This window comes from Scleropages formosus, chromosome 21 (assembly GCF_900964775.1).
Source record: "Scleropages formosus chromosome 21, fSclFor1.1, whole genome shotgun sequence".
NCBI lineage: Eukaryota > Metazoa > Chordata > Actinopteri > Osteoglossiformes > Osteoglossidae > Scleropages > Scleropages formosus.
The window spans coordinates 12,539,766-12,553,616 of NC_041826.1; the positions used below are offsets into that span (position 1 = coordinate 12,539,766).

The following is a 13,851-nucleotide window of genomic DNA, read 5'->3' on the forward strand; positions in this document are numbered from 1 at the left end:
AAGAAGGAAATTGGTCTATATTTTTAATAACTTCATTGGCTTTTTGGAGAGGAAAAAAATGCTTATTAATATTTTATTGGAAACGTTCTTTCCTTGCAAGTACTATCTGTGCGCTAAAGCTCCATACAAACAGTGTCATTAAAGCAACTCTCTTTGATTTTAATTTTCTTGTACAGTTCTAGTGCAAATCTCTTCTCGGTGTCTCTCTCAACGTTTCGTTACTACTCAACCTATGCGGACGGTAAGAAGCGCGCAGCGGCCGGGAAACTGAAACTGAAAATTGTCTCTTTGTCACGTGGTGAGTTTGGTTGACCAATCGGAGAAAAGCTTTCGAGACCTGCGCGTGGCCAGCAGCTGCTGCGCGCTGTTCCTGTTCGTCATTTCCTTTCTGGGCTCGCTCTGTGCAGCGGGGAATTATTCAGCGAAAATTCCGGGAACATATATTTTTAATACTTAATTTCGGTTGTTGAGGCAGATCCCTCATATATTTTTCAGAATGGTGAGTATATGACACTTTAACTCTGTAATAAGGCAATAAAATAATACGACGATTTTCCTTATGTTGATGATCATCTGGTTGAACAAGCCGGCGTGAACCAGGCAGAACAGAAACACTTGAATAAAAGCCAGAAGCTGTACTTAGCTCGTTTTAAAGATAGTTACTTGTGGACTTTAGTATTATTGTAATCACTCCTTATTTTTCCTGGCTGGCATACTAGTAGCGTCTTTAAAGGGCTGAGTGAGTGAAGAACAGTGTAGCTGTTGTCGGAGCAGCACGCAGTGGCTTCTGGGAAATCTGCACAGAGCTGCTCTATTTGTGTTTTGTGAACATGTGAATAGAAAATTGAATGTCCCATTGGTTTTGATTGATTGTGACTGATAACTATTTTGCTGCAAATTCATGTTCCTCTTTCAGTCTATCATGTCATATAATGGCGGGGCAGTGATGGCCATGCGGGGCAAGGACTGCGTGGCCATTGCCTCTGACCGCCGCTTTGGAGTTCAGGCACAGATGGTCACCACAGACTTCCAGAAGATATTTCCCATGGGGGACCGCCTCTACATTGGCCTGGCAGGCCTGGCTACAGATGTGCAGACTGTGTAAGTCTCCTCTCCTGGTAGTCTTCATCATTTCTCTTGCCCTCATTTCTGTCAATATGAAGCAGATCATGTAATGCAGTGTATGTGGGGCATGCCTTTGCTAGTAAGAGGCACATTCTTTTTTTTGTATTTGGATTGAAATACAGAATAACTGATGGGTCAGGTGAGTGTTGGTTTGAATAATATTCAGCTGTGGCGATAACAATAACAAATGAAAAAGAGCTCACTTTGACTCCACTGTGCCAAAATGATAACAGCTGGATGCCAATGAGTTTTAATAATAAAAGACTCTGAGTTTCTAAATCGCCATGAGAAATGTACGAGTTCAGATGAAGCCCACTGGTTTGGTGAAATTGACAACACATGGTGAGTACAAAGGAGCATTACAAAGGAGGAACCGTGGTCATAAGTCAAAACGGAGAGGCTGACAGAATTTTGACTTAAAAATAAACTGCAATTTCTGACACTATACAAAAGCTATGAAGAATTTCACAAAGCTGCTGCAGTAGGGTCACCATAGGGAACCGTTTGTGTGGAAGTGTTCACTGAATTTTGCAGAACTTGTGAATTTTAAAGCATTCTGTGTTTAGATATGCGCAGTCCTGCACGTAATCTGTTTTCTTCTTGCTTTTCTTGTAGGTCTCAGCGTCTTAAATTCCGACTTAACCTGTACGAGTTGAAGGAGGGCCGTCAGATCAAGCCCAAAACTTTCATGAGCATGGTGTCCAACCTGCTTTATGAGAGGAGGTGGGCATAACTGCTTTTTCTTTTTAATTTATTAACTTATTTTTAATTGTATTTTATAAGTGATTTCCAGTGTTATGGTTGTACACTGATATATTTTCAACGATTTACCTGTTTATATAGCTGGATCATTTTTACGGAGACAATTCAGGATAAAACCTTTGGTGAAGGGTACTAAAATGGGATTGGGATTTTGACTTGGGACCTTCTGAATACAAGGCCACTGCTCTAACCATTTTAACTGTTCTACCTACTCTTCATTGTGTCTGGGTTTTTTTTTTGCTTTCCCATTTTCCCCCTGTGTCCCTTCAGGTTTGGTCCATATTACATTGAGCCTGTAATTGCGGGTCTGGACCCAAAGACGTTTGAGCCTTTCATCTGCTCGCTGGACCTAATTGGCTGCCCCATGGTAACAGAGGACTTTGTGGTTAGCGGCACTTGCGCTGAGCAGATGTACGGCATGTGTGAGTCGCTGTGGGAGCCAGACATGGTGAGTACTCCACTTTTTTCAAGTTTACTTCAAAGTTTGTTTTTTTTTTTTAAAATTCAATTTTAAAATGTTTTACATGGTTAATATGCATAACTGTCTTGCCCAAAAACATTTTTTCCAGAAAGTGCTTTGTGTTTAAACTTTCTCATTTGTGTCAATAGAGGGGAAAAAAATCAAATTTGCCTATTTGAAAACTAACAACATTGACTCCATACAGATGAACTTAGATTTTGGTGTTTTATTATTAAGGCTTAATGTACTCTAAAGTTATTTTTTTTAGGGATTTTTAAATGTTTCTGTATATTGGTCAAAAGTCATCACCATTATTAATAAAGTTATTAGTAGTAGTAGTAGTGTTATTAATCTGTCAGGTAGCCCAGATGACTTAGAATTTCCTCCTGTGATAGTTATTTTTCTTGCTACAGTTCAGGGTTATAACCCTGAGGTAATATGTCCAGGCTATTTAAGTCGTCGTTATCCTACCAGGGAAAAAACTTGCAGTCTTATGGCTTTAAATAACCAGCTGTTTGACCATCTTGTGCCATGACCATCTGCGTGTGTGCTGTTTAAATTCAGCTGCATGGCTGTGTTTTCTGTGTTTTATGCCAATTTCAGGAGCCAGAGGACTTGTTTGAGACCATTTCACAAGCCATGCTGAACGCCGTAGACAGAGATGCCGTTTCTGGCATGGGTGTTGTCGTGCATGTCATGTAAGTCCCACTACTGAGTCTAATTTATTTAAGCTTGCCTGTTGTTTTTGGAACAGGAAGTCATTCAGTTTCTATCGTGAACTTTTCTGACAAAAACTGTGAGTCTGTCTTATGAATATCTAGATTACGTTGTTTAAAATTGATGTGCAAAATGCTTAAAACATCAGTTTGACTACAGCACTTAACACGATTGCCTCTTGTTCACAGTGAAAAAAACAAGGTTACAACTCGGACCCTGAAGGCAAGAATGGATTAGAAAGCTCAACTGCTGCATATATTCATTTAATTACCCCTATTTTGTATGTAAAAACAAAACTGTTTGCTCTTTGTTTTTCACATGGTGATGTTAAGTAAAATACAAAACATAAAAGTGGTGTTTCTTTTTATTGACTTGTATTCAGTTTTGTGGAATGTTTCATATTGTCTTCCTTGCCCTACATTCCTGAAAATCCCTTCATAAGGTGAATTATAACTTGAATGATGTAATTACCATTAGCTTCACTAATAAGGATTTTCAAGATGTAAACTTAAGTTTATAAATGTTCTTTGTAACACAATCAATCATGAAAACAAAGTCACTGGTCAAAGGAAATTGAATTTCAAACCTTTTCAAGCAGAGCTGCAGCAAATATGTGCTCTATACCAACCTTTCCTATATTTATCCATCTAATTGCAATGACTGCTTGTGGTGAGTAGGGTCACGGTGAGCTGGAGCTTATTTTAGAAAGTTTGGGTGCAAGGCTGAAGAGGAGTTATACACTAGTTGGGATGCCAGTCTATTTCAGGGTCCTTTCTCTTATGAATAAATGGAAACCTCCCAACTCTCACAACAAACAGTATGCAACTCCTGGTCCAGATCATGATAACATCCCGGCTGGAGTACCGTAATTCTCTCATCTGGTCTTCTGGTCTCTGCCATAAAACCTCTCCAGTTGATACAGAATACCATGGTACGAGTGTTAGGGAACTGCCCAAAGGGTTCCCATGTATCCCTCGTCCTCATTTCACTCTGTTGTCTCTCCAGTACCTAGAAGATCTGACCACTCTATACACCCCATCCAGACTGCTACGCTCCATCTTCCAGCTCAGAAGATTTTTGATTCTGTCTCCAATGTGCCAGAATGGCCTCCCCTCTCACTCAGAACTGCTGAATCTCTCTTGACAGTTAATAAGAGTCACAAAACTCACATCTTCTAGATTGACTTCTCCCCTGATCTCATAAGAACATGATAAAAAAAGTGTTTATCTGTTTAATGGAAAAGCCTATATTTGGCTACTTGTGTGATATACACTGATTTATATGGTGGGACGTGAAGTTGACATATACTCAACAATCACGTATCTGCATGCAAATCTCTGCTTCTGTTGGTGTTATGCATGCTTTGTATTTTTTCTGAGACCCCCATAACTTTGGAGAAAAGCATCTGCTAAATGAAAATAGGTAAAATATATGGAAATTTATAACATAAATATGTTGATGATGAAGCTGGTTTGCACAGGAGTTTTCTTTTGGTAAAAATAAAGAAGTAAAGAGTCAGACACTCTTTTACAGTAATCATTAAAATATTTTCCCAGCTCCCAGGAAAGACAGGCCTTTGAGATGACGTGCCCTGTTTCACGTATCATTGAGTTTGATAGGATGTCCACGACAGTGGACAGCAAGTGGGACTCCAAGGGGATCATCAGTAAAGATGGACGTTGTGGAAACAACACAGCATCCAGCAAGTCCATGATTTAACTGAACACATCCACTCTTGGTGAAAGTGACAACTGTGGAACATGCTAGGTCACAGACTTCAATCCAAGACTCACTGCCTCCTTGAGGTTAATTTAGAAAGTAGAGCTGACCATTTAATACATTTAACACCTTGTATTTAACACATTCATGATTCAAATTATTACTCACTTCGCACCATCGTTACAAGCAGTGAGTGAGTTAGTTACAGTGAAAGATACCCCTCAAGTAATCAGATCAGATTGTATCTCCACTTGCAGTAAAAATGCAAAACACTGAATCGACTTTAAAAGTTTTTTAAATTAAAAAAAAATATTTATTTTTGCTTTACATATTTTCTTTATTGCTGTACAGTAGCTGAACACTTCCGCGTTCTTTCTAACATCCGGTAAATTCAGTCAATCCGGAAGGCAGTCGATGTTTGGGATTGGTTTATTCCATACGTCATTGGTCAAGATGGATAGTTCATAGGTCAGTAATTCGCAGACGTAACCTTACGTCACTTCCGGTGGTGTTACGGTCACTCAGCCCTCATCACAATAGAAGCAGGCGAGCGGTGGCGAAAGCAGGAGTGATTTTTACAGTACAAGGAGAAGAAGCCTTTCTTTAACAATGGGAGGGGGAGACCTCGTAAGTATTTGCTGTCCATCGCTCTGAAATGGGTTGAATTAGGTTTCGCTTAGGTAATAATTAGCAATGGAGAGTGGACTCCTGATCCCAACGCGGCTAACCTAATGCTCGAAGCTAACAGCCGTTACCTCATTCTGCTACCTTTTCCTGCTTTCACACTAGCAGAGTCGTGGCAGCCAGCTCGAGTTTTTAGTGTGACGTGTGTACCGCAGACACACTTGTCTTGACTTGTTGTTGTCGTCGTCACGGTCATCGCGCCCTGTGTCTCGGCACCTACAGCACATGATCATGATGATGATCATCCCGACTGGGGCGCTTGACGTTTCCTAGGAGGGCAGTGTTGTTGTCTACAGCTACAGGTCACGTGAATAATCTCAGAGAAGTGGCAGTTTTTTGGGAGGCTCCTGCCTCTTTCCCCTGTGGAGCCCCATGGTTGGTGTCTCTCACTGATGCTCTGGGGGAGAGTGGGCCCTGGCTGGACTCAGCCCTCCCGCTTCCCTGCTGCACTCGCTCTTCAGAACCAGTTCCTCACTCCAATACATCGGGATGGATCTCTCCAGCACATCAGCTGGATTTGAACGTGTGCCGCTCAGGCGCTTCAGCACAGAGTTATTGTGCGAATTACACCGTTCGCAAGATCGATGGTCACTGTCTCCTCCTCTGTGTTCCTGCTAAGCTGCAGCTGGAATTCTGTGTTTGTTGTAGTTTTGAAAAGCAGGTTGATTATTCTTGCACATCTGGTAAAGAAATGTATTTTTCTGCTCTTGTCCCTCTACCAGTATAGTATGTGGTTGTCTCAAGTAGATTCTTCTATTTGGGGAATGTTGCCATTGTCAATAAATTGTGATCATGCAACATTGTAAAGCACAGGGAAATGTCTAACTAAACTATCTACATCAGGATCTGGTTTGCAAATCAGTCCATACCTGACTACCATTTTTTTTTTTTTTTTTTTTTTTTCCGCGGAGGAAATTCATGAAGAAATGGGTATTGAACCAGTTGTCTTCATTCACTTTCGGAATCACTCTCTTTCAGAACTTGAAGAAAAGTTGGCATCCACAAACACTGAAAAATATTGAGCGTGTGTGGAAAGCGGAGCAGCGGCATGAAGCTGAGCGCAAGAAGATTGAGGAGCTACAGAAGGAGCTGCGAGAGGAGAGAGCTCGCGAAGAGATTACAAGATATGCACAGGAGACGGGAGCAGTTAAGTATGTATCCCGGTCCCTCAGTTTATGTACATTCACATATACACACATTGTCTGAACCGCTTGTCCCATATGTGGTCGTGGGGAGCCAGAGCTTAACCTGGCAACACAGGACGTAAGGCTGGAGGGGGAGGGGACACACCCAGGACGGGACGCCAGTCTGTCGCAAGGCACCCCAAGTGGGACTCGAACCCCAGACCCACTGGACAGCAGGACCCGGCCCAACCCACTGCACCACCACGTCCCCCCATTCATTCACATGTGAACTTTAAAAATATGCAGCACTCATTCAGCCATTGAACTGTTCCAGGTTGTCCAATTTCTCTTTCCACAAGTGCACAAATCTGAGCTGATACTGATAGTGTCACAGAGGAAAGCTGGAGCAGGCTGGTAGCTCCTTCATGTTACAAGGTGGATTTTGTTGTTAATTCTAAATTTAACAGGAAGCCAATGTGGAGACATAAGAGGAATTCAATGTATTTTTATAGAGATCTTTTCACACAGCGACACAGAGCACCAAAGAAAGGATCAGGAGACATAATACAAGGAAAAAGTTGACTATATGTTAATTTACTGAAATAGCTGTATTAATTATTAAAGCTATAGGAAAGCCAGCTGGCCATGGGGGAAAGGCAACCAAGAACTCCAAACTGAAAGGGAAAGAAAAAACCTCCTGGGTCCAAGTGCCAGTGGCTAAAGACCCCTCCACTTCTCCTGAGGGTTCTAGTTCATAAAAGCAAACTCATATGGCTATTTATAACATTACTACAGTCACTAGAAGTTGATGAGTTGATGTTCAGGTTCAGATGTGCTGGACTCATCCACCACAGAATGCAGTCATCACCTCCTTTGAACATGCAGTGCTAGTATCATGGCTGGTCCCATCATGGGGAGAGAATGCATAACAGAAAGGAGATGGTTAGTAACTGATAACATAATGAGGTTTATACTAAAAGACAACACAGCAAGCAGGAATCGCAGCTGTTGTGATGTGTACGTCAAAGCGAACAAATGAGTGTTATAGATGTTATATGTTTGTATTTCCTGGTTTTAGTAATTTTTGCAGCATCATTTTGAATGAACTATTGGCTGGATATAGTTAGACTCAAATGACATGTTATCATTGCGTTAATGATGTCAGTTCACCTGGAGATAAAGGCATGGGCCAGTATTTTCGTAGCCTGCTTGGATAAAAGGTGCCTTAGTTTCTCACAGAGCTTGAAAAATCTGAAGAAGGCTTTTCATTGTAAATTGAAATTTGGTGAAAACATTTTCTACGTAAATTCATGATTTAAACTTATTGCTTCTATAAGACCCCACACAATTAGGATTTTTTTTTTTTTTCCCAAGCACATTTAGTAAAATCATAGCAGACATGGATAGAAAATGCAATGAAAATGATAAAATGTGATCTGCTTTCAACATGCTGTCACTTTTATATGATTGAAAACTTGCATGGCATGGAAAAAATCTAACCTGAAAGAAAATGGTACACGAGCCAGGGTGTGGTGGATTATTTCTAAAAATACTTGTCCCAATTTAGTATTTTTTTTTTTTATTTCATTTTTTGATTAGCGTGAAAACTGTGTGGGTTTTCTGTCCTCAGCAGTATTGCCATAACATGCCAAAGTGCAAATTTGATTTAATGTGGTTGATATTTGCGATAAATGCACTTTTTCCTCAGTATAAAGTGCTAAACCATCTCCTGTCTAACTACAGAAATTTGTTGCTTGAGGCAAAGGTAATGATTTAATCTGAATATGTCTTCTGGCTTCATGGGATGTCTTTCTTGGAGACCCTGCGTAATGAAAGTTGAAACGAACTGTTGTTTCCATGGTGATTCTGTGGTACAGAAAAGTTTTATTTAATCAAAATGCTCTCAAAAATGAAATTCGGCATGACATTTAGGTAAAATATTCTTATTCATGAATGAAGTAACATTTTTTCCGTTCCCATTGCGCTGTTTCTTGTTTAATTGCAGGAAGAAAGATGAACGTTTGGATTGGATGTACCAGGGTCCAGGGGGCCATGTGTCCAGAGAGGAGTACCTTCTGGGACGGCCAATTGACAAACAGATCACGCAGCAGTACGAGGAGCCTGAAAGTGGTCCATCCGCCCAGACAGGCCTGTTGCCCGGCTCCATCTTCAGCCCGACTGTTCAAAGTTCTACTTTTGACTTGGCGGCAAAAATCCGAGAGGACCCACTCTTCGTCATTAGGTAAATCACTTTGTTTACTTTTTCAGGCGACCAGCATGTGTTTCTTTTAAGTCCTCATTTGTTTTGATTTAAAATAAGTTTTGAAGACATTCTGAAAAATTCCATTAGCATTTGAGTTTAAATGTTTACAAAACACAATTTGATTAATTTCACTTGTCATTTACTCATGAATTTAGGATTTAGGCTTAAATATCTTTCCTTGCGAGAGTTGGCAGCTCGGGAAATTTCGGGTACAGATAACATTTAATTGTAAGACAATTCCTGTGAAAGAGCCCTTATTAAATAAGGGAAAACTTTTTTTTTTTTTTTTTTTAAATTTTCAGTTCATTTTTTATGGTACTAAAGAGTTCTTTTTACAAGAATTCACCTTACAGGCAGATCTTCACCTGTATTGACACTTATGCGAGTGTCAGTCAGACAAGTACAAGTGCAAAAACACAGGAGTTGTGATGAGCATTCTGAGGAAAGGAGGCCTAAGTAAAATGACGTGAGAGTCTGTACTTGGTACATGTATTTAAATGTGACCTTTAATTATCTTTCACAGGAAACAGGAAGAAGAAAAAAAAAGGAATGTTCTGAAAAACCCAGTAAAGATGAAGATGATTAAAGAAATGGTAAGCTCAAGGAGGGTATTGACTACAGTATTTTAAATGTTTAAGGCAAGAAAATATTTGAAGTTTGCAGGAGGCAGACAGACTAAATGTTTGTGATTACAGTATTAACCACAGGTCAGTTATGATGGGTGTAATACAGCAGTAACTGTGAAACAAATCTTGGTCTAATATGTGTTGTATTACTTTTATGGTAAACCAAAAACTTAGATTTTGGATTTATTTTTGAAAAGTGACATTTTACTAGTTTTTGGTTTTATTTGAGTAAAAATGTAGAAATTCAGTTTTACTGAATGACCCACAGCACTACACTCCATGATTATGTTAAAGCTGATGTTTTGTGGTTTGCACCAAGGCTCTTTTCTTCTTTAACAAAATGTATTGTGCTTTACTTCTGTAATAACATTATACATTCATCCCCTGTTATTTGCTCCCCCCATATCATGTCTGTGATTATTAATACTACTTATCATTAACCAGTGTGGAATTTTGTGTGTACGTTCTTCTGTGTCTGGTGGAAATATACCTATGAAAAATGGCTATGAATTAGTTACAAATGTCATAAAACATGTTGGGATAAAGTGTTCTACATAAATGCCTTTATTTTGGAATTTTAATTAATTGACTCAATAATATCATTGATCCCATCAGTGGGAATTCACATAATGGGCTGGTTCCACAAAAGAAACTAACCCAGGTATGTGAGCAGTTGGTGTAGATGTTCTTCCATTCAAGTTGTAAGTGAATGTGTTTACTTCTCGCATTTTTGGAGCATGAACGCAATAGGGAGCAGATTGTTGCTGACTGTTGAGGAGGAGAAAATTGTGCGAAAGTAGCTGAATTTGACTGAGCGAGCCAAGCTGTCTGCATCATGTAGTCAGCTCCATAGTTTTCTGTTCGGTTGCTCCTGTGAGGTCATTTTTGTGTTTTTCATGATTAAATAGTGCTCGTTAAACTTTTCTAATAGTGTAATAGAGCAGTTTCTAATTTTCCATTTTCTCGTTGTTCCCCCTTAAAGTTGCGTCAAAATCTGGAGGAGAAAAAAAGGAAGAAGAAAAAGGAGAAGAAAGATAAGTCAAAGTCCAAGAAAGAGAAGTCCAAAAAACACAGGAGTCGTGATGAGTGCTCCGTGGGAAGGAAGCTGAGGTAAAATGGTGTGTGTGTGTGTGTGTGTGTGTGTGTGTGTGTGTGTGTGTGTGAGAATTGCGCTATATACAGTATAGTATACACACACATTTTCAGAACCGCTTGTCCCATACGAGGTCGCGAGGAACCGGAGCCTACCCGGTAACACAGGGCGTAAGGCCGGAGGGGGAGGGGACACACCGAGGACGGGACGCCAGTCCGTCGCAAGGCACCCCAAGCGGGACTTGAACCCCAGACATACCAGAGAGCAGGACCGTGGTCCAACCCACTGCGCCACCGCACCCCCCACTATACTGTATATAATAAATACAAAAAGATGACTAATTGGCCCCATCTGTGTGCCAGTGAGTACAGTGTTGAGCTTGTGGAGGTCACATATTCTTATGAAGTGCCCAAGTGATTATAGCCTCCTGCCCATACTTCTTACTGTCTAAAGATGTTCACAACAGTGTCTTCAAAACCTAAGAGCAGTTCAGGCTTTTAGAAAATGTTGCATCTTTTTAACATCTATGTCATAAACGCATGTATGTAATGTTGCATCTTTTTAACATTTATGTATAGACACAGCAGCCCTTCTCCTGCCCCTTCGCTGCCCAGGAGCCAGTCTGGATATGGCTTACAGGTGGGAGTGCCGCCTTTGCATACGCCAACCATACGCCCTCTTTCCTTAGTGACGGTATAATGACTCCATATGTTACTGCTGCCAGTCTTCAAATTCCTACTGCAATTCAAAACTAGAAAGACACTAGATTTCAATGTCTAACTCTGTGAATAAATCCAGTTCTGTGGAGTGTGCCTTTTTTTGTGGCCAGTTATGACTTTCAAGACTTTTCATGTTGTATTTTTCTTCTCAGCTTCCAGACGGCTATCAGTCTCGTGTCCCTCTTCCTCCAAACACAGACAGGAAGAGCCCGTTGTTCCACCGCTCCTACCAGGAGCCCCGTGTCAGACAGTCCAGCCGCAGTTCAGAGATGCACAGGAGCAGCATGGTGGAGAAGAGGCATCCGCACAAACAGCAGAGCAGGAGCTACACCAAGTAATACACATTTACATTTATTCATATGGCAGACGCTTTTCTCCAAAGTGGTGTACGTCTCAGAGAAAAATACAATTAGTGTATGTCTGTGTGATCGATTGTTTGCTTTTGGGGCTACAGTGTTTAAATTGCACATTTAGTGCCTGTGGGGTAGCATTAATTTCCTTTGTGTCCAGGGGCCTGTCTTCGGAAGAACTGAAGAGGAAGCGCCAGGAAATGATGAATTGCGCTCAACAGCGAGATGAGGAACGGGCCTCCAATGTGCAGAAGTACAAGCGGCAAGACGAGCAGGAGAAAAGACATGATGGGAAACATGGGCACCACACGGGCTTCATTCAGTGAGTTCTGCCCCCAACACGGTTTTCTTCGAATGCGTTTCTTTAGGTGCAAGAATGCATTAATCCAGCTGGCATAGCTCATAGAACAGCCTGTGTGTTCAGCATTTTCTACATTTGAAATGCTTGTTTAAATGGCTTTTCAGTGAATAATTCCCTATTTTCAAGACATGTTCTGTATCTGCGATGTATTGCTTTACTTCCATGGGTGTTTGCAGCAGCTGTGCTCCTTGGTTTCATTGCCTGGCATGAGTGGCTAGTGTACTCAAGGTGTTTGTCATTGAGGCTCTACTCTTGTCTCTGTTCTACAGTGATATGAAGCTCGAAAGCGCGGCCTCCTCTTCGCTGGAGGACCGAGTCAAGAGGAATATTCACTCTTTACAGCGGACTCCTGCTGCCCTTGAGAAAAACTTCATGAGAAGATGAATCCAGTCTCATCTCTGTCCTAACTTGATTTTTTTGTTTTTTAAAGAATTTTTAGATTAAATTGTTTATTAGTACAAATTTGATGTCTGAGTTGGTTCAGTCTTTGCATCACCAGGTGAGGCCAAGACCTATGTGCTTAACTTGGAGGAAAAAAATGGTTCCAAGTCCAGAAGGTCTGTGTGAAACTGGGACCATATGGCCCTTTTCAGTTGCTCAAGGTTGTGCAGCCTGTCAATGTTCCTATGTGTTGTACAGTGTAAAAAATTACTAGTTGTTCCCAGACTTAAATTTTAAAATAACATTTTGCTGATACAAACTTTGACAAGTATTTAGGCTGGAATAGTAATCCGAATTGCCAGCAAAGTATCACCTGCTGTAATAGCAAACAGTAAGAGCTGCCTTGAGTCTTTGAACAGAGTAGAAAAGAAGCAAACAATTTGTGAATAAGCTGTTGATTATCCTATGGCTTCTACATTAACCAGGCTGTCATCCTCCTCCTCCATGTAATACCTTGTGACTAGCCATGGGAACTTCATGTGAAGTGTGGGGTAAAAGAAGGGATTGAGAAACTGCAGCTGAGCACCAACACCCTGATCGAAGCCCTGGTTCTTTATTGGGCTTCATCTTGATACTGTATCGTAAACATGCCTGCCAGCTGATTGTGAACAGCCGAGAGTGTGCACGAGGCATCCCGGCTCACTGGAGGGAGGGGCTGTCTTCTCCTTCGCTGTTAGGGATATATACTAAAGGAAACGGTCCACTCTGTTCCTGTCCAAAAAAACCCTGCAATGTTGTCCTGGCTGCTGATGTTTACATTTATCAAGTCCTGCGGATGCTTTTCTCTAAAGTGATGTACGACAGTTGCAAAAGTTCATTTTGCCAACAAAGAGAGAGAGGCAGATGTAGACACACGATTGTCAGAGTACAGTCACTTAGTCCAATAGCTCCATTTTTGATGCCATTACACTAGTAGCTGCACATAGAAGTAATGTTTGTCAGAGTCGCTAAGCGATTTTACCAACATTCTGTAAAAATCTTGTAGCTACACAATAGATATGTTAATATGTTGAACTTTGAGCAGCAGTAAAATGAAAGTGAAAATAAAAGTGGACAGTTTCCATAAACCTTTACAACGTTCCTCATCTTATTGAATCCTGTAAACAATGAGGCAACAAGCGGAATGAAGGAGGTGCCCTAAAGGTCAAGGCCGTGACAGTTGGGCAGGACCCAGACAGCGCCTGGCGTGTTCACTTATAATCCCATATATTTCATTTCATCATTACAGAACCAGATGTTTTTGAACAGGTGCATTCGACACCATAGCGAAATATAATGATCGTATAGAAATGTGCTATTTGTGTCGCCTTGAAAGTATACTATAAAACTCCAGCCACGCAAGTAATCGGTTCATTTAGACAATATTCGCAAAAGAATAAATGTTAACGATGGAAACGGGTCGAACGG

General features: G+C 40.9%; 2 protein-coding genes across 2 annotated transcripts; both read left to right on the plus strand.

Annotated features, from left to right (window-relative positions):
- Window positions 1-381: 381 nt before the first annotated feature.
- psmb3 (proteasome 20S subunit beta 3) lies at window positions 382-3,420 on the plus strand. The gene is made up of 6 exons (XM_018726200.1): window positions 382-499; window positions 917-1,101; window positions 1,741-1,848; window positions 2,158-2,335; window positions 2,951-3,045; window positions 3,253-3,420. Exons 1-6 carry the CDS (start codon window positions 497-499, stop codon window positions 3,299-3,301), a joined length of 618 nt encoding a protein of 205 aa, XP_018581716.1. The 5' UTR covers window positions 382-496; the 3' UTR covers window positions 3,302-3,420.
- Window positions 3,421-5,298: 1,878 nt separating this feature from the next.
- On the plus strand, window positions 5,299-13,464 carry cwc25 (CWC25 spliceosome associated protein homolog). Its single transcript, XM_018726190.1, has 9 exons — window positions 5,299-5,410; window positions 6,446-6,618; window positions 8,597-8,833; window positions 9,378-9,447; window positions 10,463-10,590; window positions 11,152-11,212; window positions 11,445-11,626; window positions 11,803-11,964; window positions 12,273-13,464. Exons 1-9 carry the CDS (start codon window positions 5,393-5,395, stop codon window positions 12,385-12,387), a joined length of 1,146 nt encoding a protein of 381 aa, XP_018581706.1. The 5' UTR covers window positions 5,299-5,392; the 3' UTR covers window positions 12,388-13,464.
- The last annotated feature ends 387 nt before the right edge of the window (window positions 13,465-13,851 follow it).

What these genes read in the sequence shown, in the direction of transcription:
- psmb3 (XM_018726200.1), top strand. An exon ending in CGCTGTGGGAGCCAGACATG is followed by an intron (nt 2,336 to 2,950) that starts GTGAGTACTCCA and finishes TGCCAATTTCAG; the next exon opens with GAGCCAGAGGACTTGTTTGA. An exon ending in GGTGTTGTCGTGCATGTCAT is followed by an intron (nt 3,046 to 3,252) that starts GTAAGTCCCACT and finishes TCTTGTTCACAG; the next exon opens with TGAAAAAAACAAGGTTACAA.
- cwc25 (XM_018726190.1), top strand. An exon ending in TGAAGATGATTAAAGAAATG is followed by an intron (nt 9,448 to 10,462) that starts GTAAGCTCAAGG and finishes TCCCCCTTAAAG; the next exon opens with TTGCGTCAAAATCTGGAGGA. An exon ending in TCCGTGGGAAGGAAGCTGAG is followed by an intron (nt 10,591 to 11,151) that starts GTAAAATGGTGT and finishes ATTTATGTATAG; the next exon opens with ACACAGCAGCCCTTCTCCTG.